This window comes from Amblyomma mixtum, chromosome 1, assembly GCF_055824585.1.
Source record: "Amblyomma mixtum isolate Tamu chromosome 1, ASM5582458v1, whole genome shotgun sequence".
NCBI lineage: Eukaryota > Metazoa > Arthropoda > Arachnida > Ixodida > Ixodidae > Amblyomma > Amblyomma mixtum.
Genome location: NC_143012.1, coordinates 289,593,374 through 289,617,221, shown reverse-complemented (window position 1 = coordinate 289,617,221; position 23,848 = coordinate 289,593,374). Strand labels below are relative to the sequence as shown.

Here is a 23,848-nt window from a genome sequence, read left to right as displayed (position 1 = left end):
CGGTGTTGGTAGTAAGAAAATAAATATTGTGCCAATGCATCTTGCTCATATATCCTCATTAACGAAAGTGTCTTGCTTCATTGGTATTCATATTTTTTTCATCACATATCTTTGAATTGGGGCTATAAATGTTTTGAATGACTACACACTATGTATAATAACGCACTTGTCAGAAAACCACGAGAGGCAAGGCTGAGAGATAAGGGAAGGGTTTCTTGTCTGCTTTTCTGGCCACAGTCACCGACTGATGCCGTTGTGGTATTTCGTCAATCCAGGTGATGCATTCTCCACACATTAGACGTTTGCACTATACTTTGTTTCATACATCAGGTGCAGTGCTGTCGAAGCTAGCGTTCTTGTTTGCGCTGCCAACAAGTGCGATCAAAAAGTAGTGCTTCCCCTGTGCTGAGCAAAAAACAATAAATACTTGGCCTGCAGGCTTGTTATGTGATACATTTGTCAAGAGCTTGATTAAATGGGCTTTCACTGGTGGCGAAATACTATCACTTTCTCGTGCCTTAGACCACTCGGCCACGATAGAAGTGCGGAGTAACGCGCCTCCCGTTATTTTGTCATATGGACTATTTGTGCTCCTTTCATAGTGTTGCACCTGATGTATACTATAAGGATGCATATAGTATAGTTGCAGCTGAGTATAGGTATGGTTGATATGCAAAACACTTCGTCCTGCAGAACGATGCAGTCGTCATGTGCTGGGATAGTTGACCTGTATCCAATTATTTCTCTGTTCATTTTATTCTTTAGCATTGTTTTGCTGCTGATTCCTTGTTCATATTTGAAAAAATTCACGATTGACTCAATTTAGCACTGCATTATGAGTACATGTTCTGAGCAATGCATTTTCAGAATGGAAAACATTTCTTATACTGATATTTAGTGAGAAAGGTTGCGTTGCAGTGCAAGTTTTAGGCTTGATGCACTATGTATTGATGTGACAAGAATTTATCTGTAGCTTTCACAGTAAGGTGTCTTGCTTTGTCTATAAGATAACAGTGCTAGGCGTTATTTTTGAAATAATTGTTTTTATTGGCTTTGTGTGCTTTTTTCAGAGCAATTCTCTGCAGGTCTTCACATGACACTTTTACCGCTGCACTCATTTTTTATCCAGTAACATTGGCTCTTGCTACGTGTGAGGTGGTACCAGAGAACATATTTTTGTTGCTTTCCTCATTGTCATAGGAAATCATTGACTGCATGCTGTAGCAAACAGTCATTGTTTAAAAGAGATCAGGCACATACTTGCCATGAGGATATGCATGAATCAACTACATGTCAGTAACCAGCACCTGTGTAACAGTAAAGTGCCATTAGCCCATCTGAGAACACAGCAGATGATTTAATTAGAGCAAAGCAGTTACTGCGACTAACTTCTCGAGAAACTAAGGGGGTATTCACATGACATCATGGGGGCCCTTTTGGTGTACATCCTGCAGCTTCAGCGGTGCCTGCTGGAGCAGGTAGCGATAAGCTGTTTAGACACGTATGTGGCCTTTCGCAATGCTCCATGTATGCCTAAATGGCGGCCTATGCAATTTGAGTGCTTTCCACCTAAAACACAGTAGTGTAAAGCAAACGCCCAGTATTCTGCCCTACACATGGAAAGGGAAACAAAGGGAGAAGGCAAAGTGCAGTATGCTAACTTCATGTATTCGCAACTTTTACCGCGTCCACAGCTGTACTTTTATATTTTCATTCCTGCGATGTTCATGTATGTACAGGCGTGTTCAAAATATTGCAGGGCACGCTTTGGCATTTGACATTTTCTCACGTATTTTGTAGAAAAGATATGATGGTTTCATTGGTTCATGCAAAAGCGCACTATAGTAGGATACAACTTAAAAAAACAGCAGTTGCTAACACTGGGCCGCGGCCCGCGGCGTCCTGTATTACTCCGCTGGCCACTCGCAACTGTAAACGAAATCAGCTTTTTAATGTTTGACTATATAAAACAATCAACGCATCGAAATTATAGAGCTCATATAGTTTTTTCTTGTGATAAGCTTCTTGTTTATATAACAAGAAATGTTTAAGCAGCGGACTACTTTTTTGTCGTGGAGGAATTCTGTGCACGGAGGCTGTATGTGGGCAGAGCTTCGCTGCAGACTTAAGTTGTATCCGACTATAGTAGCATGTGCTAACAAATGTATAAAGTATTTCCTAACTTACATTAGGTAAAGCATGAATAGAGTGATCGCTGAAGCGTGCTCTGTAGTATAATAGCCGAGACTGTACAGCTGGCCAGATCTTTAGCTGGCTTGCGTGACAGCCACATTTTGCTTTCTCCTGCACTTTATGACGGACCAAACTTGCCAAAATATCAAATATAACAATAGGCTCACCAAGCCGGGGCTTTATATTCATCTTTCCGCAAGTTTGCTTCATCTTAAAAAACAGTAGCAAGCAAAAAGCGGCCGCCATGCACGCCAGCTAAAGATTTGGCCGACTGTACAGGGGTATGTTATCGAAGAGGGCCGATTGCTTCTGCACCTAATCTAAATCAAAAGAAAGTAACGTTCATTTCTAATTTTCAAGCTGTACCATGCATGCTCTGTGCAAGTTTGAAGCTTACGATCAGAATAGAGGGAATGCCTGTGTAGCTTCTTTGAAAAGCTAGTTTTGAAACTTGAGGGTTGCACTGTTAAATACTTACCTGTGTAATCTGTAGTCTATATACAGGCATCTAGCTTATTAAATTAGGTTCCTAATCGTAAAGTAGATTAGGTACCACAGGTTAGTTGTGGTACCGCAGTGGTGGCCTAGTGGTTTGAGCATCCACCTCACATGTGGGAGGTGTGGAGTTCGATCCCCAGTACCGCTGGATGTCCACCAGTGATACACTCAGCACAAGATTCCCCTGGCTTGGTACTCCGCTTGTCTCATCGTTTATAGATCCTTTTCAGTTCCGCATCTCCTCGCCGCGCCAACAGGGAGCATGCGGCCCGCCGCCGCGCCCGCCACTGCGGCGCTGCTGTCGAAGTTTGCGCCAAGGAAGTGCGCCGTCTGCTACAGGCGCGTACCGTTCCGCTGTCCTCCCGCAAGGCGTTTAACCGAAGACACTGCTCACGCTTCGTGGCGTCGTTATCTGCGCTTCGTAAGTTTAAGGAGTTAAACTGCGTGTGCGCAGAAGCGACCAGTGCTTTAGAAAAAGATGGACACCAGTGATTACGTTTCGTCTTGGGCAGAATAGTCGCTTTCGTGCGTCTGTAGAATGCGGCGTTTCCATCGCATTGCGTTTGAACGGTCACCTTACCCCTCTGTATCAATGCCATTGGTCGCGAGTAATGTTTACTCTTGCTTTCCAAATGCGAAATGGAGCAAGATAAGATTTAACAATAATTGAAGTTGCAAAGCCTGAACGTCTGCCCCGAGTTTATTAAAGATTAGAAGAACCCTCCAGACTAGTCTCGAGACGACAAGACAACTAGACTAGACGAGAGACTAGACGAGTCGAGATTAGACTACCATATGAGTAATGTTCTGGCTTGCCTGCCGTATGCAGTTTTATGCTACCAATTGGGCAAATTTGTTTAGGCCGTAGCCACATGGAAGACCTTTCAGTAGCTAGCTGCACAAGACGGTTGGCACTTGGCAGGGGCGAAATCTGAATGTCAGACAGAGTTCTGTAACACTTTGGGCTTGTCAGCCTCAGAAGCAGACAGATCATAAGCCAGTCTGTAGTATTGGTGCCCACGCGGCGACTTAGCCGCTTGTTGCATGACGGCTGCCTGTATAACCATCTTTTGTGCTTCTCGTAGGTCTTGTGTCACTTCACCTAGACCTGTCGAAAACGCTTTCTTCAGTTTTTCACTGAGTTGGCTAATTTCTTTCTTCTTTTGCTCCCGAGCTGCAGCGGCACGAATGAGCCTCTTCCTCAAAACAGGTGCTGCAAGGCACACCTTTTTCTTGGGTTTCAGTCCACTTCTTCTTTCGAGGTCGTTCGTCATTTTCGCACACTTTATACAGACTCCGTTTTCTGCCTCACTCAGAACTCTGCACTGTTTGTGGTATACAGTTCCTCCCCTGCTAGAAGTGCAACCATGACAGGCTTGCATAGTTTGTACAGCCTGCACAATTGCCTCTACGTCTTCTAACGAAGTGATTGCCAAATCCACGGGCAGCGTCGGCACCAGTTTTCCGCGGGCAGATACAACTTAACTCATGTCTTCGCGAACTGAGTACTGAATATACATCTGCCTCCAATCCTGCCTTGTAAAAAAGTCCGTGATCGGTGCCCATTTTCATCTTCAAGAGCTGCCGATCTCCACTGACGAGGTAACCTTTTTTTCTGAGAGCTGTGTACAATTAAGTTAGAACAATTTTCTCTTGCTGTATGCCATGCTGCCATGTAGAAAAGGGCCGTGGGCCTAGTCAAGCCCATAAAGAGGCTTTTTGTCCACGACCCTCAGCATTTTTGCGGTGCTGAAATAAAGATTTGATTTGATTTGATTTGAATCGCTCTTCTCCACCAGCCTATTAACATGCAAGCAGCTGACTTGCACGGGCTCTGGTTGCTCACGCTCGATATCTTCTGCAGCGTCGCTCTGCGTTGCCACTGCGTTTCTTGAGATGGTTGCTCTCTTTTTCGGAGATTTTCGCCGTTTACGATTTGAGAAGTACAGCGGGAGATTAGGAAATATGGTAGGAATTCCATCACTTCTTAGAGACCATGCACCGCGCTCGATTTCAATCACTTCTCCGTTGATTACATGCTTATACGACTTCACAATATCCCCTTCTTGGAAGTGGGCGTCGCACACTTTGCATGTTTTCCCCAACGCCTTGTCTGCACGGGGTATCGCTCTCGACCATTTTGCAAGGAGAATAGGATCGGTCGGCGGAGAAAAGAAGTGCCCCTTCTCCGTGTTGCGCCGGTACCCGCTGGTACATCCCGGCACGAAACACGTTAGCATTTGGTTGCCAGTCCTAGCACATCCTAAAGAAGATAAATGACGCACACCGCCTACCCTCTGACAGCGAAAAAATCCAAAACCTGGCGTTCGAGAACATTCGGCAGCCCACGCTACTTGCAGGTTGGGTTCACACCATGAGCGTCCGCACCCAACCACACACCGAAGGCTGCTGAAGCGTAGTGCACGAACACTCAACTCATAATGACAGGATCATTTGATAACAAGAAAACGCAACGGAAATGCGCTCGACTACCGGAGCGTCAGCAACGTTGCCGCACCGCAGCGTGGCTAGCTAGCGTCGAGAGCGGCGCAAACTTCGACTGCAGCGCCATCTCAGTGGCTGGGCGCAAATCGCGGCCGCTTCGGGAGGAGCAGTTTCGAAACTGAAAAAGCTTTATAAACGGTGGCTTGTCTAGGGTGAAATGCTTGGGAAATGTGTCTTGGACCCCACCCTGAGTAGACAAAAACACCTTGTGCCCTTCCCCCATCATCATCATCATAATAATAATCAGATTTGGTCTTAATGTGCTATTGGGAGTTACGAACCAAAAAGACAAGTGGAGCTGGCTTGGGCTTATTTAGTGTGAACATTTGAGTGAGTGTGACCTGCCTGTGTCATTGAAGCACGAATGAACATGTGCCCGAGTGCACGACTGTTATTCTGGGCACCTACTGTAAGAGAATGCATGTTATTTGTTCCTTGTCTTGCAGGAGATCTAGTGCCAAAAGACATTATGCATGAATTGGACACTGCTGAGAAGATATGCCTCAAAAAACATAGAGACGCCATAGTCGCAGATGTGGAGGCCAAGTTTGTGCTTCCCCACTTGGAAGAAGAAGACATCTTTTCTAAGGAGGAGTCTGCAGATGTCCTGAGACAGGTAATAACCGCATTATTGTGGTAGTTCTGGCATATGATGCCTTGCGCTGGGCTGAGGGCTGCTTATTGCATACTTTCTCTGTTTTTTTGCAAACTTTGTGGATAAAGTAAAGTTCTTTCAAGTTGCATTATTTAACTCTTTCCCTACCGCGCCCATTGAGCATCGTTAGCCCGCTAACGATAATTTCATGCCCCGATTTCAAAACCTTCTATGTTGCTAATGACCACGCTGCAGATGTAGTTTGTAGGCCAGGAACCAATGTTTTGTTTTCGATGTAGTTTTCTTTTGTCTCGCGAGGGGGTACTTTTTAACGCGCTGAGAAAAAATGAAGACGCGGACCTGCGCTCATTGCCCGCCATGTTGCCCGCAGATGACGCCTTCGCCGCTCGACTTTGGAGCCCTCCGCGTTGCTTACAGGCACGATGCGCATCTGGCTTATAGCCGGAGAACTGAAGTTTTGTTTCCGATGTAGTTTTTTTTTTGCCCCTACAAAACGGCATTTTTTGAAACCACTACGAAGATACGGTACCATCGAAGTCGCTTGGCAGCCTCCGCATGCGCGGCACGCGCTCTAAGACATAGCAAATCTCAGGACTCCGTTTCGTCTGCGAGTGATTTAATCGACGTCCTGTGCAACAACGAGCCTGAAAAATGTTGCAAGGTGCTGAAGATGATTCAGTTTTCACATCGGTGATGATGTAAACCAGCCTGAAATACAGGCGGTCGTGCTCCAATGCACAACGATAGGGTTTCCAGTTATTCTTTTGTGGCAACAATACTATTCAAGATAGAAATGATTTTTTTTTGCAGAGAGTGGCCAATAGACAAAAAAACATTTTGCATATTTCAGAAAATTTTTAACATTTTTTTCTTTTAATATACAAGCGTGTTTTTGCAAGTTTTGTTGAATTTTTTTCTAAAGTCTCGTTTTTAGCAAATAAAATTTTTTGTTGCAGCATGCAAGTTGATGTTTAAACGTATGTTAACAGAAAGCACCTTTATTCAGCTATGTTTTTAGGTATTGCAATCAATACTGAATTCAGTAGTTCTTACAGAAAAAAAAAAAATGTACTGAAACCTTCAGAAAATGGTCATTTTCCCCATGGTAGGGAAAGAGTTAAACATCATTTCCTGGTGCTCTCATTTAGTTGGTGAGGCTTCTGAGCTAAGCAGATGTCACAATGGCGCAGATGATACTTATTTGATTATTCCTACTACAATTATACCAAATTCTTCTAGAAAAACACTGTGCTAATGCCTGACTTCAGTGCCGAAGTTCATTCAATTTAGTCAGACATATTTTGTCTCCTAATGAGGGCTGTAATTTCTGTAGCCATATTTAAATTGCAGTCAAGAGTATTCATATCTTGAGTTACAGGAAACACTAGCAAATGTAAATAAAACTTAAATGCACTCAACTTTACACAGTTGTTTACCTTGTGGCTTAAAAGCATTGGAACAAAGTACAAGCTTTCCCCTGGCCTGGTGCTGGACTTCTTTGGAGGAAACGCTTGGAAAATGGGCCTCTGACCCCGTCTTGTATGGACAACACCTTGTGCCATGGCAATTTTTGGCCATGGCTGTCCTTGCGCCATTAAAACTCATCACCATCATAAGTTTGAGTGTAGTTGGGAGCATAAAGCTTCGAGCACAAGCCTTGTAGGATTTGGTAGTTCACAGCTTTTTTAATTTGTGTTCTTGGGCGATTTGAATCACCTTCAGATTCCAGCCTAGTAGTCGCATTATCATTGTGCAGTCCTAGCGACTAGTAGTGGTGCTAACATATGCCTGCCTGCCTGTATGACAGCTATGTTGCATTGGCAATTTTGTTCTCATGCAGGCATTGTGCGTTGGAAAGTTTAGTAAGAATCCATTCCTGCTGTTCGTTTGTTTTTACCTGGTATCACCTCAACTTTTTTTTTTTGTAATCAATAATAAAGCCAAGTAAAGCCAATAAAAACTGCTGAAATGCTTTTAATAATTATTTTCATTCTGTATTTGCTTGGGGTGACTGTGTTGTCCTTTCTGTTAGTAATGGAAATTCAAACTGCTACGCCCCCTGCAGTGGCTATGGTGTTTGGCTGTGCGGTCCAAAGTCGCAGGACCAGATTCCGGCCATAGTGGTTGCATTTCAATAGAGGTGGAAGTGCAAGACACACCCTTGTGCTGTGAAGTAGCAGTGCACGCAAAAGAACCTAGGGTGGCCAAAATTAATCCCCTGCCCTGCAGTGGTGTCCCTCGTAGCCCGCATGCAGCTCTGGGTTGTTAAACCCGATGTACCTTATCAACTTATACTCATGGTGCTTCCATCTGCTTTGGAGGTATTTCAAACCTGGGCCCGTATGCAAACTTCAATCCTTGCAAGGTCTGATCTCTGCAAGCAGTCATCTCTCGACGCCCATGGCAAGCAGAAGCCATGGGTGTCCAGAGGAGTAGGCGCTCCTGGAATTTCATATATTTTTATGCACTAGCAGAAAACAACTGCACAGCTTGATTAGCATGCTTAGATGGTAGTAACTTTTCGCATTTTGCTTATTAAGTTTAATTCTTTGTTCATTAATAAAATCCAATGTATGTTCTCTAAGCCTAGCACTAATTTGCTGTTCCTAATTTTTGTTTCAGGTAGGTAGTTTGGACCACAAATAGTGCCTTTTTGGTGCTAACCTACTGCCTCCCCCATCCCCCCATCTTATATGCTGCTTCTTGAAGGCTTCCAGATGTCTTGCCTTTATATTTTATAAGACTGAACTGCGCTGTCCTTCCCTATATCTGGGAACTTGAAAAGCTCCTTCCAGTCTTTCATTCAGATAATAGACAATGCTTAGCTAATGACAGGCCCATTTTCTTAACATTGTGCTCTGGTAAAACTCTCAAACATAGGCTTCATAAACATGTTGTAAACTTTTAAAATCCATGCTCCGCTGTCGGCCGTCCAGCATGGTTACAGGCTGGGTTTCAGTACGGTGTCTCTACTGAGTTTGTGCGTGACATTGCTTCTGTAGTATGGTCACGAGAGAGCAAGCTGGTGCCATTTTATTGACTCTTCTAAAGCATGTAGCATAGTTGTTTGTCCTAAGCTTAGGTTAAAGTGGAATGTAATTCTGAATAACTCTCACCTGGTATCATGGTCTACTAGTTTTCTTTGTAGTTCATCACAATTTGTGAATTTTAATTCTACAGACTGTGGTGTTACGCACATACAATAACTCATTCCTCAAGGTTCATTCTTTGGGTATGCTTCATTTTAGTTCGAGTCATTGGCCTCTCAGTAACATTACATGTAATTTCTGTTTGCATTCTGGCAATAAAATTCTGCACCATGTCAACTGACCAAAAAGCTGTTCTGCATATAATGCAACGCTTGGCAAAAATGTACCTTAAATCTTCATTACACTCCTCGTGTTCCTTGTTTGGTAGTGCTTCACCATTTGCCTTAGACTACAGCCTCAGGTATGCATCTTTTGAAGGGGTAGTTGAATATGAATATTTTTGTGTTGTCCCCCCATATTATTTGTCCTTTAACCATACATATCAATGCAGTGTGTAATAAGGCACTATTCAAACTTGCCTACTTGCGTCATGCATAAATCCGTGCTTGAACAGGCTGCTGTCATTTGGTGGCCTTACACATGTTGCAATACCACTAATATAACCGCCCCGCCGCGGTGGCTCAGTGGTTACGGCGCTCGGCTGCTGATCCGAAAGACGCGGGTTCGATCCTGGCCGCGGCGGCTGAATTTCTTGAAGGCGAAATTCTAGAGGCCCGTGTGCTGTGCGATGTCAGTGCACGTTAAAGAACCCCAGGTGGTCGAAATTTCCGGAGCCCTTCACTACGGCGTCTCTCATAGCATCAGTCGCTTTGGGACGTTAATAAACTAAACTAAACTAAACTAACTAAACTAAACTAAACTAATATAACCAGTATATACTGAGGAAAGTAGTTTGCTTTGGCTTTCATTGGTATATCGTCATGTTTTCAGCTTCAACAACCTTTTCTTTGTGGCAGTTGACATTTCTGTCTTCATGTCAAGTTTTTGTATAGTCAAGATTTCTCCACCTCAAGATTAAATCTTTTTCTTGCTTATTTTTTCTATTGTTTAAAATTAGCTATGTCATTCACGACTTGTCGCTATCACACGTACCTTTAGTGTGCGTGCTATTACCCTCACATGCAGTTTCTCTCCATGGAACTACGATTACCGAAATTCACTGCCTCGTGTTATTCGTTCACCATCATTACAGCAGTCGCACGTATGCTTCACATCAAATAGATCTTTAATTTTTTTTTTCTTTCAGTCATTACCATTGCTGTACTTCTTGCTCAGTGCTCAGTTATGCTTATTAAGTATTTTGGGCTAATATATTGTGTCTTAGTGTGTTGTATACTGTTTTCATGCGCCAGTCTTGCTGTTGAGGGGCTACTGTGTATGCATGTAAACAAACCTTGCAAATCTGCTGTTTAATAATGGCAAACATAGTGTGGTGCATCCTGAGTCTCGCATCGTGCGTGCATTATGTACACTGCAGGACTCTGTGGAGAACAAGGTGCGACGCCTTCTTGATATTTTGGCCAATAAAGGTGAGGACGGCTATGTCGTATTCATCAAGGCCTTGAAACATGACGATGCCTACAGCTGGATTGCAAGAAAGCTTTATGATGAGCACAGTAACATCAAGAAGGAGAATGTTTACGTGCACAAGGTAAGGTTCTTTTTGTGAACTGTTCAGAGTCAGCAAACTTGAATTTTTTGCTTTTGGTGTGGTGGAATGTAAGTTTAAAGTGTGGCCCAAACCCTTGTTTAGCCGTGTTAAATTTATGTGCGCTTTTATTTTTTTCCACGTGACTCTATGTTCTGTGTACATGTTTAGTTATTTGTTGAGTGAGTGATAGGCAATGCACAATTCATGCAGATGCGGCTTTTCGTCATGTGACTGCTTCTCTTTGGGTCTGCTAGCAGTGATAATGAGAGACCCTCTACAAGATCCTCTTTCTGTGTGATACCACCCACCTAATTGCAGTAAAGTCTGTCATCCAGACTTTCGAGAAGTCAGTAAAGCTTTCTACTAGCCATCGAATGTGAGAGGACAGTTGGGGTTCCAGGCCACGATGTGCCATTTTCATCTGGGTCATCATACTCACTGGAACAAGGAGGGAACTGTGGGCAGTGGAATTGTGCAATAAATACTCTGCTCACGTTGCCTGTTTGTGTTGAACAGCTCTGATGTGCCTCTGTGTTCACCAGACATGATAGCATTCTTAGACACTGCACACCTTTGTGTTTTTCTCTCTTTGATGAAAAAAAGATGGAAGTTCCTCTACTGGTTCACTGTGATGAGTACTTTTTACAGTGATGGTTTCAGTTAGAACTCTCTGCATGGTGTGTGCCATTTTTCATTGTGATGCCTATTAACCCAACACTTAGCATACTTACAGTCACATCTTTTAGTATCATTTTTGCTTTGTTGCAGCCATTAAGTGTCATTTTGATGCAATTCTTGTACTTTCGGTTTTCTTTTAAGCTGTGTATCTTTTTTTGATATCTGTTTTTCATATTTGCTCAACATATCATATATTGTATTCTATCACGACTGTTTAATTATGCACTGATAACATGGGCTACAAGCATCTGTTTTTCTTATTTCCCTGTTGTTACATTTATTACTCTGTTCTTTTTTCATGTGTTCATGTAATTTTGGTATGTGATACATTTTTTTTTCATATCATTCGGCCTGTTCTGTTAGAAAGTGTTCAAAATGTGGTGCCCCCCGTACACAATGCCCTATGGGCCTGTAAGGTATTGCAAATAAATAAATAAATAGCATGTTGTAACTGAAAACTCCTGTGTTCACCTGGTAGTCAAAGAGAGTGCAGTCGAGACAGGCCTCGGCCGTCTGTTTTTAGAGCAGGTACCCTGGAGAATATGCAGTCTGTGGTCTTGTGGCCCATGTAGGTCTGGCCACTGTGAGCCTGCCTTGGGTGCTTTGGCTGGGTGAAGTGTGTGGTGTAGCTCTAGCTGTCACTTTTTCACCCTAGGGAGGGGCAAAAATCTGGGAGCTTAGTTATTCACCCTGGAATCTATAAAAAAGTAAAAGCTTTATTTGGGAGGATATCTGGAGTTAACTTGGTGTCATTGTCATAGTTTGTCATTGCCAAGAACTGCAGTGCCCGCCTGCTGGCTTATGAGAATGTGCGATCTGTGGTCATGTCACGTAACATGTGAAACATGTCACACAACTGCGTCTGAAATCACCATATGTCCAGGCCTGAACCTACTTTTGAAACTAATGGGTGTTTGGCAGTCGGCTTCAAACCAGCCAGCTCTCCTGGCCTTTTCAGCTCTGAATTATTTTGCACCATCCTGGTGGTTTTTTTTGGGTAGGAAGTTTATTTAGCCTTTTTACCACCCATATAACCTAAAAAGTATTGAGATATTGTGCATATACGTGGGGTCTGAATAATGAGACTCTGTGCTCATAAGAGGATGTCAGGGCCCAGTGGTTGCAGTAGGCATGTACTTGGCACAGTGTACATGCCTACAGTATGATCAGGACCGTGAAAGCGGTGCACCCAAATTGTTGAAGGTCATGCAGTTAACTGTCTCTCCTTTGCATAATAGTGATGGAACTAGTGGGAGGGAAGGGGATGATTAATATTTATCTTATTCAGTGCATTTGTTGCATACAGAATTACCGATACTGTATTCATCGGTGTTCTGGTTTTATTTACAAGCCATGAAAGAATGAAGTCATCACAGAATCATTCTTTAAAATCAGCGGTGCAGCCGTCATCTGTTTACTTCAATTAGTCCCGCTCAATGTTCTGCATGTGTGCTATATCATGTAACCAAGCTTTTTGTAATTTCTTGTTGCAGATGCTCCAGAATGGGGGAGTCCCATTTCGCCCCGCACACCTGGTGAAACGCACTGAGGTGGTGCAAAAAATTCGACAGGCCCTGCGGTCTTTATGCTCACGCGAGCATCGCAGCAATGGAGCTGTGGTCCTGCATGGCATGATAGGCTGCGGCAAGTCAATCCTGGCTGCAGAGGCCCTGCGGGACTACAGCCTCATCAGCGAGTGCTTCCCAGACGGCGTCTACTGGCTGCCCATTGGCAAGCTGCGTGAGCCCAGTGATGTCCTGCTGAAGATGCACCTTCAGCTTGACCGCTTGAACCTTGGCTCGCACAAGGATGTTGGCACAGTGGAAATGGCTACCTGCCGGTTGAAGCGGTGGTGCCTCAATGATGTGAAAGTTAGTGTCATGTGTGGTGCATTTTTGGAAGCTTAGGTGTGACGTGTGAAAGATCTGTGATGGATGAGACAGGTGTGAAATTAGCAATAAGAAGAATAAGTAGGTAAGAAACAGTACTGGTCATGATGCTGCTGGAAAGGGATGTGGTTTAATGGAAATATTTAATGATTGCTGACGCAGCACTTTATTTCGTACATTTATGTATTGTAATGTCTGGTATACAGCCTGCACCCGGCGTATAGTCGGAAGGGCTCAATTCTCATGGGGAAACAAAATATCTTGCAGGCCGCATGTCTGCAAATTTTGTGTACAGGTCATGAGCACATAAGGGCACTGAAATGCCAATGTTTATCTTGTTTTCTTTGGCTAGTACGTATACCTTTTTTATACTCATTGGTGCAAAAAATTATTCAATCTCACAACCCGTCAAAATCTGCATTTTCAGGTCTGTTAGGCCAAGCAAAGTCTGTCATTTCATATCCGCAGCAGGCCAATCTTCACTGACTTCTTTGCTCGGGTATTTTTTTAGAGAAAACCTCTGTAGCCCTGACTTGAAAGCCTTCACTCCTGCGAGGGGAAGCACAGAGCAGAACATTGCGTTGGCTGTTTGGGATACTAGCTAGGCTACGTGAATGCTTGAAGTCAGATGCCAATGATCAGCCTTGTGTGCTGTATTTTTACTACGTTTTCGCTATGTCTACAACCAGCAGACTGCACGATGGCAAGAAACATAAATATAGAACAAGTATGGCAGTAAAAACTTGGTAGTGAAAATTGTATAGGGCAAGGCACGTTATTTCATTTCATTTATTAACACCCTCAAGGCCATTTAGCATTACAGAGGTTCGGGGGTATATAAACTGTTACTGTACTGTTTATAGTCAGCGGACTGTATGCGGGAATTTATGGTAATGGGCATTTAGATTCAGCCACATTCTTTCTACCGTGCATGTCCTTGTGTTATTACCTTTCTAGTCAAGCCACCGTGATGAATCAATAGTTATGGCACTCGGCTGCTGACCTGGAAGACGTCTTTCATGATATTGTGTTATCTTTTTTCTTTTTATTCCACTTTCTCATGTAGAAGCTAATAGTCATGTTTGCTTGCACAGACAATAGAAGTTCAAGCTGGTTGAACTGCATAAAATATTCAAATGAAGTGGGCTCTCGAATGATCTGAAATTGAAATTGAACCCAGAAGACGAGCACAAAATGTTGTTTAACGTTAATTTTTTGAGTTGCTGCCGTAGCACTCTGTAAAGCTGCGGCCAAAGTTTTGTGATTAACTCCTCATACGGTGGGAGTTTGTTTAGAATTTCTTTGGTTCTACATCATTCCGGTCACCCAAAATTCGGCCACACCGGTTTAGATGTCCATAGGACGTGGTCATGCATCTTTCGTTGTTCCTCAGTGATTGTCAGAGCTCTTGCCGTTCACTGGCACAATTACACAGCAACATTCTCGGTGCATGCGAGGGCGATAGGCAGGTATGGATGTGCCAGGTAATTGGCTTGGCGCAGCTCTCGGGAGCATGTGTAGAGGTGTTTGCAATAGGGGAAGGTTTCAGTTGAAAAGGACCAATCAGAAGAGAAAGCACAAAGTCCATCCGGCCAATCTAGGGCTGATGCAGTGCATTTTGTATTTGTGAGTTCAGTGCGATGCAGGCTCTAAATGGAAACTATGTTTTGTGTCAGTACATTGGCAAGGTCTGAGTGCGTCTTGCACTGAAAACAGTAGCAGTCCAGTGTTGGTGAACTGCAAAGGGTCGCTTTGATCAGCATGGCGTCCTGTGCGCCGAGTCGGAGTGCCACTGCTGTCTATGCGATGATGCTTGAAACATTAAATGTCTGATTAAGTATCATGCTGCTTAATCATCATCAGCCTGACTACACCCACTGCAGGGCAGAGGCCTCTCCCATGTCTCTGCAATTAACCCTGTCCTTTGCCAGCTGTGGCCACCGTATCCCCATAAACTTCTTAATCTCATCCGCCCACCTAATTTTCGGCCGCCCCCTGCTGTGTTTGCCTTCTCTTAGAATCCACTCCTTTACCATTAAGGACCAGCGGTTATCTTGCCTTTGCATTACATGCCCTGCCCAAGCCCATTTCTTCCTCTTGATTTCGACTAGGATGTCATTAACCCGCGTTCGCTCACCCACTCTGCCGGCTTCCGATCTCTTAATACAGGCTCATGAACCTATTTTATAAGGTGCTGAACCCCGGTTGAACTTGAATGTTCCCGAGTTCATGGCAAATTCTGGTGTTCTGATATAACACCACAGGTCTTCGAATTAACTTTGTGCTAACGTTGTTGATACAAAACGTTTTCACGTCATGTTTGTGAAAGTGCTCTATTCGGCTGGATGCCATATTATTTTCCGAGACAAATATCCGGAAACTGGATGGAGCCTTATGGGCTAGTGGCGTTGGCAACCTCTTGACTGTTTGCTGCCTTACCATCTCAAGTCACCGCACCTGCAAGACCGCATAGCATGTGGTCCTTAAGTGCACACTTGTGTGTGCTTGTATTGCCAGTACTGTGGTCTGCCTCTTTGTCCTACTACCCTTTGCATAGTGTACTAGTCGGTGAGGCTTGGACCTGGCCTGTCTTCCTGCTTTTCCTTTTTCTGCTCCGTCTCATACCTGCGATCTTGTGCAGGCTCTTCTGGTGCTCGATGACGTGTGGTCTCCACGGGTGGTGGAGGCTTTCACAGTGGGTTGTCCCCTCCTGGTGACCACCCGGGACCACAATGTTGTGGATGACATCCACATGTTTACGTACCCCATCCAAATCGAGGAAGGGCTGACTGTCAGTGAAACTCGGCAGCTTTTCTCTAGTGTTCTTGGTGTACCTGAGCACGAGCTGCCTCCACAGGTTGAAGACATCTGCGACACTCACAGAGGTATTGGACTCTAGTCAGTGTCACTGTCAGTGTTTTTGTGTGTGTGCCATAATTTCCTGCCAGTAAATCACTCCTGTGTGTACACAATTGGTGTGCTCTTTTCAAGAAAGGGGTTGGTGTGTATGCCAGGACTTTATGTGATGTTCATCTCTGTGCATGCTGTTAAGAAGAACCCTTGTTTGAAATTCGGATTTTGTATGTTTTTGCGGGGTTGTTTCATTCTTCTACAATTGTTGCTTACTTTTCATTTTAACTCCCCTTGCACTGCCACAAATTAAAGAGAAAAGAAAGAAATCTGCATTATAAGACAAATTTCAGTAGATACTATGGCAACAGTCACTTTTACTCTTAAGCCAAAAGTTAATCTTATGATCCCAGCTTTAGTTTTTCTGTAGAAAGGAACTGTATCCATAGGTCCACATAGACATTTTAAAATGGTAATAAAGTTTGACCTTTGGAGTTTTATTGTTATAACTTTTAATTATCGTCTTTTAGGCATCTAAACAAAAATTTTTTTGCTAGAGATGTCACTTCATCACATACTGCTGAGCATCAAAATATGAGCAGTTACTGTATTTACTCGCTTAATGAACCCACTTTTTTTTTTTCCAGAGAAGTTGATATCAATTTTGGGGGAGGGCTCATTTTATATACATGTGCCTGCCCACTGGCTCGTTTGTCTGTTCATCCATCGCAAACAAAAGCACGCGGTCAGCCGCTTTCATATCGCCGATGTTCAGCCGCGGCAATGGCCAGTTGTGGCTAGATGAAGTGAACATGCTGAACAGCAGCCCTGAAGGTCAGGTGCATGTTTTTTATGTGAGGTTAAAAAAAAACTCGCACTGTGGTTACGAGCGTGTAATGCAAATGTTTAAGCATTAGCTGCGGTTTGAGAGGGATTATAGGCATTTTCACTCCCTATCTCGAGCATGCCTAATCGCTCGAGGGTCTGCTTCTTCCATAGAATTTCAGTGTAGAGGATGTTTTATAGCATTCTGGTTTGTGCTCCTCTCCGATGCTTGAGCGCTCGCCAGCTTTCTGACCGCATACTGGCACAGCCACAGCATGCAGCAGCGTGCTGAGCAAGCCACTACCGCCAGTGCTCCTGTCAAGGGCGCACAGCGTCTTGTGTGCTCTGCCAAGTTCGCTGAGCGCTCCACAGCAGCTCTAGATAAACACGCCGTGATGTTATTGGCACGCTGCCAAGATCTGTGCTGCCGTGGGAATGGCAAACGCTTAAAAAGAAGGAAATTATCAGTGACAAAAGTGGGGGGGGTTTGTTATGTGATTCGTTATGTGCACTAACTTAGTGCACGTTAAAGAACCCCAGGTGGTCGAAATTTCTGGAGCCCTTCACTAAGGCATCCTTCATAGCCTCAGTCGCTTTTGGATGTTAAATCTCTATAAACCATAAACCTCTATATAATGAAAGTGACAAAAGTTCACGAGTTTTCACTGCATGCAGTGTTTGTGTGAATACTCAAAAGGTCAGTGCAGAATGGAAAACAAAATGGGGAAAAAAAAAATTAACGGGCAATTAGTGCGATTGATGCGGAGGGGATTAGCAAGTCAGCTCCAATTTTGTTTTACAAGCGCATTGACTTGTGGTGCCCTCTTTGTGCAGTTGCGCAAACTAACATATGCGCCAGGGATTTGTGGCGCCCTCTGTGCGCGGCTGCTCCAACTGTTGCCGCAGCACATGTTGAACGGAAAGCTGCTTGATGTGTTCTTTAGTTTTAAAAAATAATTTGGGATATTGTTAAAATTTCTTGAAATGAGATCTCAAGTTGTATCAAGCGTTTGATCAAGTGCCATGAAGCATAGGCTTCAAACCGGACACGCATTCGAACTTGGTCTGGCAGGTGCAAGTGGTCACGTGATGTTAAGTTTGGACTGTATCGCAAAAGTTCACGAAGATGACAATTTCTAAAGCGCAGCTTGAGAGGAGTTTGGCCTGAATCGCGCACGAATGAAAGCGGATAAAGACCACTTCTAAAGCATAGCGCAGGATGCTGTAAGCTTAACATATGGAAAGAAAGGCAGCGGAGATGGCGCAGTATTCTAGAGCAGCAACTAGTGAAACTTATTCGTTTGCGCTGCCACGGGTTTGAGCGATAATTATGGTAAGCTTTCTTCCTGCTCTGCCCTCTGTTGGACGTACATCGAACGCCGGATTTTCTTTCACAGAACCGTTTTAATATTAATAAATGCAGGTGAAATCATCTTGCCTATGCTCACTCAAGCCCCCGATGAGAAACATTTCACAGTTGCATTGGTATAACCGCAGCAGCAGCCGCCACCATCTCCGCCATGGCTCACATGATGCTGCTCCGTGTGTGGTGGGGAGAGTGAGGGAGAGAGGGGAGTGGGAAAAATCGTCATCTTCGTGCATATCCCATCTCTTGGACTGCCCAGCTATTATTGTCCTAAGAAACGAACTCTTTGCCGTGCGTCGCTGCTGCGCTCTGCTGTCCCCCACTTCTGGCGTGCGTCAACTGTTGGTGCCCAAATCATGTGAACAATCGAGCAGTGGCGATGGGCATGGAGTGTTCGTCCCGTGCCATCTTTACTGCATCCTGCTGTTTTGTACTGCTTTCGAGCATGAACCATTGCAATACAGCTTGGTGCGATGTTACAAGAGGGAAAGCTGCAGAGACTGCTGTGTTTACCACGTAAAGCTAATGGTGCTGGAGCACGAAGCGTTAACTGCATTCACTTTTGATCGCAGACGTTCCTATTATGGTAGTTCTTGTTTTATAATCGAGAAACTTCACAATATGAAGGAATTCAATTACAGGGAGGTTCGTTACATCCAGGTTTAACTGCAGCTACTAGCACTTATTGCTTCAGGCTGTCATTTCCTGGGAATGTTTTTTTGATTTCTTTGTTCTTTCATAGACTCTGTAGGCTGTAGACGTAGTGGCTGTTGGAGTTGCCTGACGATGGACTGACTGTTAATTCTCTGGACTGAGTGCTGAAAGACTTTTCAAGAATCAAATATGGCACTGGTATTAGACAGAGGTTCTTTGTCTAGTTCTGTCCAGTACCCTGAAAAGGTGAAGTTGAGTGGAGCATGCAAGGGTACTTGCGAGAGCAGCTCAGTGACGATTTGTACCCTGCTGCTGAGCATGATGTTGCGCCCTTGGTACTTGGCAGTTGTAGCCACATTTTGTAGGAGACAATGTAAAAAGTTGCCTTTAAAAATATTCCTTTAAAAAGATGCCTTTGTGTTGAGACTTCAGTGTATTTTAAAGAACCTCTGCTGGTCGAGTTTAATTTGGAGCCCTCTATAGCATCATAACCCTGCAGTCTGAGTACAGTCGACGACCGAAAATTCGGACGCCTGATTTTTCGGACATGCTTAATTATTTGGACTTTTTCGCAGCACCGCGACATGGCCCATAGAGCCAATGTATAAGAGTGCTTGAAATTTCGGACGCACTGCAACTGAGCACCCGATTTTTCGAACCTCGTTAGCCCTCGCCGCCAGTACCCAAGCCACCATGTAATGTGTACAGTGGAACCTCATTAGTTCAAACTGCAGTAGAGATCGAAAACTTGATTTAACAAGACGAAATTCAAGCTTAAAGGGAGCCTCTTAACTTGCGATGCTTAAATTCTGCGCGAGTCGGCACATTGCGCTCGCGTGGTTTCGAATTCGTACTGTTCTTGAATGTCTTCCGCCGCACGAACTTAAGCCATAGTCTCAGTTCACGGAACTCATCTGTGCCGACTCTTTCGTTCCGAATATGGAACGCGAATACGTTTGCGGAGGCTACGCGCGCGCCGTGACCTCCGTGATTAAAACGCGCTTTTGCCGCCGGAGCAGATTGCGGCGGCCACGGCGCGCTCAGAGGAGCTTCCAAGTGCCGTCCATGGATGGCGCCCGAGGCCGTGATCATCATCATCAACTTTTTTCTCCGCCGTGATTTTCTGCTATTTACATTGGCATCAGTATCGCCAACTCCAGCCTTTTGTGGCTTGTTAGCGCGTTTGCCGTAATAGTTGTGGCTTTCGCGTGCTGCCGCCGAGCGTTGCAGTTTTAGCCCGATGGGCAAACACCTTAATAGCTAAACGGCTGGGAGTTAGCTCTTGAACACGGCAAGCGTGCGGCGGGCGGGAAATTCGACGTGGCCAAGAAGTGCGTCTGATGATGGTGCAACCGAAAGAGAAAGTGCTTTCCGAGGCAAGCTGTGCGAGTTTCCCGAACTGGAAGAGCTGCTATGTGATGGAAGTGCGGAAGAACGGCTACGCGTTGACAGCAGACATGCTGCGCGGCTTCTTTTGGGATGAGCGCGCGCGAGTAACGATTGAACGTAGAATAAATGTTGCTCATTCCCTGGTTGGTGTTTTTTTACTTAAAATTTTTTTTTTCATCGCACATGGCGTGTATGGGCCGCACCCTGAAAATTGGCCCTCGAATCTGGAAAAAAAAAATTTCGGCCCTTATACGCATTCGTACAGTATGTCACGCGGCGAAATATAGTCATGAGAAGCTTTAGAATGTGCGCAATACAACTGGCCGCTTCCTCCGGCATATTGGTAATAAGTTCGTGATTTTTTCGGTGAAATTTGATTTGCCGGACTGCCCGATTTTTCGGTCGTTTTCGCGGTCCCTAGAGAGTCCGAAAAAATCGGTCGTCGGCTTATAACGTTTGAAGTTGAAAACCCATACATATAATTCATCACCGTCTCGAAGCCTGAGTCATCTGTAAGCTTATTCCTTGTGTGGTCCAGGGCTGCCGCTGCTGATGGCCAACATAGCAGCAGTGCTACGGCCTTACCCCAGGCGGCCCGACAAGTGGAGGCCGTACATTCAAAACGTGCATTTGAGGGGTCGTGCACGACACGGATCCGGCAGCAGCTTTGACTCTGCTCTGGAGCTCATCATCAGCAACTTGGACCAGGAACAGCTGACGTGCTTCCAAAGCTTTGCCCTCTTCCTTGAAGATGTTGACATCCCGAGCTTGGTAAGTGCGACTGGCCGCTTTTTTGACATAGTTCCACGTACCATATCTAATGAGAGCTGAGGTTATAGTGACTGCCTGTTTTCAACTCATGGTGGTGAAGCAACTAGCTTGTTATCGTCACTCTTCATTTCATTTATTGATCCCTTAAAGGCCCGAAGGCATTACATAAGGGGGGGCATATTGGTTTACAGTGGCGATGATGGGAACATGCATAACAATAAAAAGAACAAACATACAAATAAACATAAAAGGGGTTGCAGTCATGTCAGGGTTTCCTAGCAGGTGATACATCATTTAATAAAGATATGTCAAGCAATCCTGTCATGCCTGTCATGCTGCAGTTCTGCTCATTTAACCTTGCTTCGGTTGGGACAGAGAAAACATGTAGCAGTTTTTTTGGCCCGTAAAGTGTGGCAATGAGAAGACGAATAACTTTTGCTGCCAAAGTTCCATGCTGCTCTTTACATTGTGTTGGTTTTATGTTGCACACCGTCACATGCACAAAAGGGTTTGTATTTTGACTTCAAGAAGTACTTCGGTTTGGGCTAGTTGGTTCATAGCTAAGGTTGATTCCGAAGATGGCGCAAAAGGGTCAAGCCTTCCTTGTTCTTCTCCCTTTTGTGCCATCTTCAGAATCAACCTTAGATGTTTCGATTTCAATCTTCCACTGAGACCAATCCCTCAGTACATGCAATGTTCACTGAAGAAGCAGAAGTGATGGCAGTGCACATTGCTTTCTGAGTGTTGTCACGCCAACTGCTCTTGCTTCCCTCGGCTTTGCAAGTTTACAGTGTGTTAAATGTTGTGAATATATTCATTTACTGTAATGACATGTGGCGCTGTTGCAGCAATGTCTCATTTCTAACAAACTGTCACAGCCACTTATACTACACCGTCTGCCAGTCAGTATGCAAGGGTTCTCATGAAGATTCAAGTTATGGTACCAGGTCCGTTCTTAACTAAGTGGGAGGTGCTGATAAAAACGTTTCTAAGCCAAGTCACCAGTCCTTGTTTATTTTTTCTTTAGATGGCTGTCCTTGCTTTTCATGTGTGGTGTGGCTCTGTTGCTGCTTTATCCCCTGAGACCTAAATGCTCTGGTGGCTGCTTGCAGGTGTTTGAGGTGCTGTGGGACATGGATGCAGTCAGCGTGGAGCATGTCATGACAGGCCTTGTGCAGAAGTCTCTTGTGCGTATGGAGCCCGTGCATGACTCCTACACGTACGGGATCCATGACGTCTACCTCAGCTTTCTCAAGAGGAAAGCAACATCACTTCAGGTCTGTAGAGGCTGCTTACTCATCTCTACTGCCTATTATTTTTTTCTTGCTACGTTTTTCGATTTACTCAGAGTTTGATGACACTATATTCACTCTCACTGAAGGGATACTGAACAAAAATTGGAAAATATTGAGGAAGGACCGCATTTGCATTCTTACGGTATACAGTCATCATTCCAGTTATTTTTGTGTAAATGGCTGAATATTTTATATTTTTTGAGCAGCTGCTGGGCTGTATTCAGTGCACTCCTTGCTACGAGCTGGTGGAATTGACTTCATGCCTGCCCTTAGTGGTGCTGTAGACTCGCTAGGTGGCAGTGCACAGTGCACGATTCCCCTTCTCGTGTCATGCTTTCAAGCGACAAGCATTGTGGACTGCGAAATGTAAGTGAGATAGATGGTACAAGCGGAGATGACTGCATATGGTCGTTCTGGTTAGCGAAAACTTCAGCAACCTGCTGCAATTCCCCTACGTGGTGCCAGTGGAGCCGGGACTTTTAAGTGCGGTTTCATGCATGAAAGCCAGATGGGCGAAGACAAAGCCTGGCAAAGTGTCGAAAGCTTGCTCCGTGCTCGCTCCTCACTGGAACAAAAATTGGAGAACAACGTGATGTGATAGTATCAATGGGTTAATGCCCATATATGCGGAATTGATCATTCTTTACTTTTTATTCGTATATCCCTGGGAGTCCTCATACCACTGTTTGTGCAGTGGTGCAGCGATTAAGCGATGCACCACTGCCCTGCGATGGCAGGTGCTGCCACCTGTGGGGGATTTTGAGACCAAGGTTGCTCTTCCCGAGCAACCTCTTGCAAGTAATCATTAATATAACTGCTACCTGCTGCGGTGGTCAGTTTGCTTACGATTCGATGGGCAGGTTGTGATGATGTCACAAGGTCACATGACGAAGGATGACGTGGCAAGGTCACGTGACTAATTCTTCGACCTTTGCGGGTTGCGCGAGGCCGAGCAGAATCTTGTGCCCCAGGTTGGCCATACAGTGGCCACCCTACCTCGGCTGATTTATCGCTCGCAATGCCGATGCCTTTGGATTTTCTGCATAACGGGAGCCTTAGCACACAATCGGCTGCTCGATTTCTCCAACCTCACTTACGTGGCATGCAGTCACATGACCACGCCGTGCATGCATGATCACGCTGTGCATGCATGATCATGCTGTGCATGCATGATCACGCTATGCATGCATGATCACACGTTCGTACCATTGCCGGATGTCTTCCCTATGCGAAAGTTGACAGTCGTCAGCGAAGCAGCTGCGCGTGTGCTGGAGGTGGCACATCAGCTTACACTGACTGGAGGACATGGTAATCGCAATCACAGTTTTTTGGACAGGTCCTTGTGTAGACCAACTTTGAAATGCTGCACATTACGCTGCTGCAAATGAAGGCGCACTGTTAGCGTGGACCAGCACAGGGCACGAGGAAATGCGTGCAGGCTGCATCTATGCATGGAGTGCAAAGCTGCAGTGGAACTGTTCGGACTAGAGTCCTTTCGTCCAAACACACGAAAAGGTATAGCAGCGGAACATGTGGGTTGCGTACCTTACACTGAGACCTTGAGAACAAGAAAATGGTGGTGCTCCTCGAAGTGAAGACTGCAGACCAACATCAAAAT

General features: G+C 44.8%; 1 protein-coding gene across 2 annotated transcripts in view; it reads left to right on the top strand.

The window, feature by feature from the left end:
• LOC149371996 (apoptotic protease-activating factor 1-like) overlaps nt 1-23,848 on the top strand; it is a 79,550-nt gene that overhangs the window by 1,017 nt on the left and 54,685 nt on the right. For both annotated transcript variants that reach the window (XM_089566349.1, XM_089566350.1), the window contains exons 2-7: nt 5,643-5,812; nt 10,340-10,513; nt 12,685-13,062; nt 15,722-15,965; nt 20,703-20,935; nt 22,048-22,212. In XM_089566349.1, the coding sequence (XP_089422475.1) occupies nt 5,643-5,812; nt 10,340-10,513; nt 12,685-13,062; nt 15,722-15,965; nt 20,703-20,935; nt 22,048-22,212 (1,364 nt within the window). The remainder of the gene's footprint in view (nt 1-5,642; nt 5,813-10,339; nt 10,514-12,684; nt 13,063-15,721; nt 15,966-20,702; nt 20,936-22,047; nt 22,213-23,848) is intronic.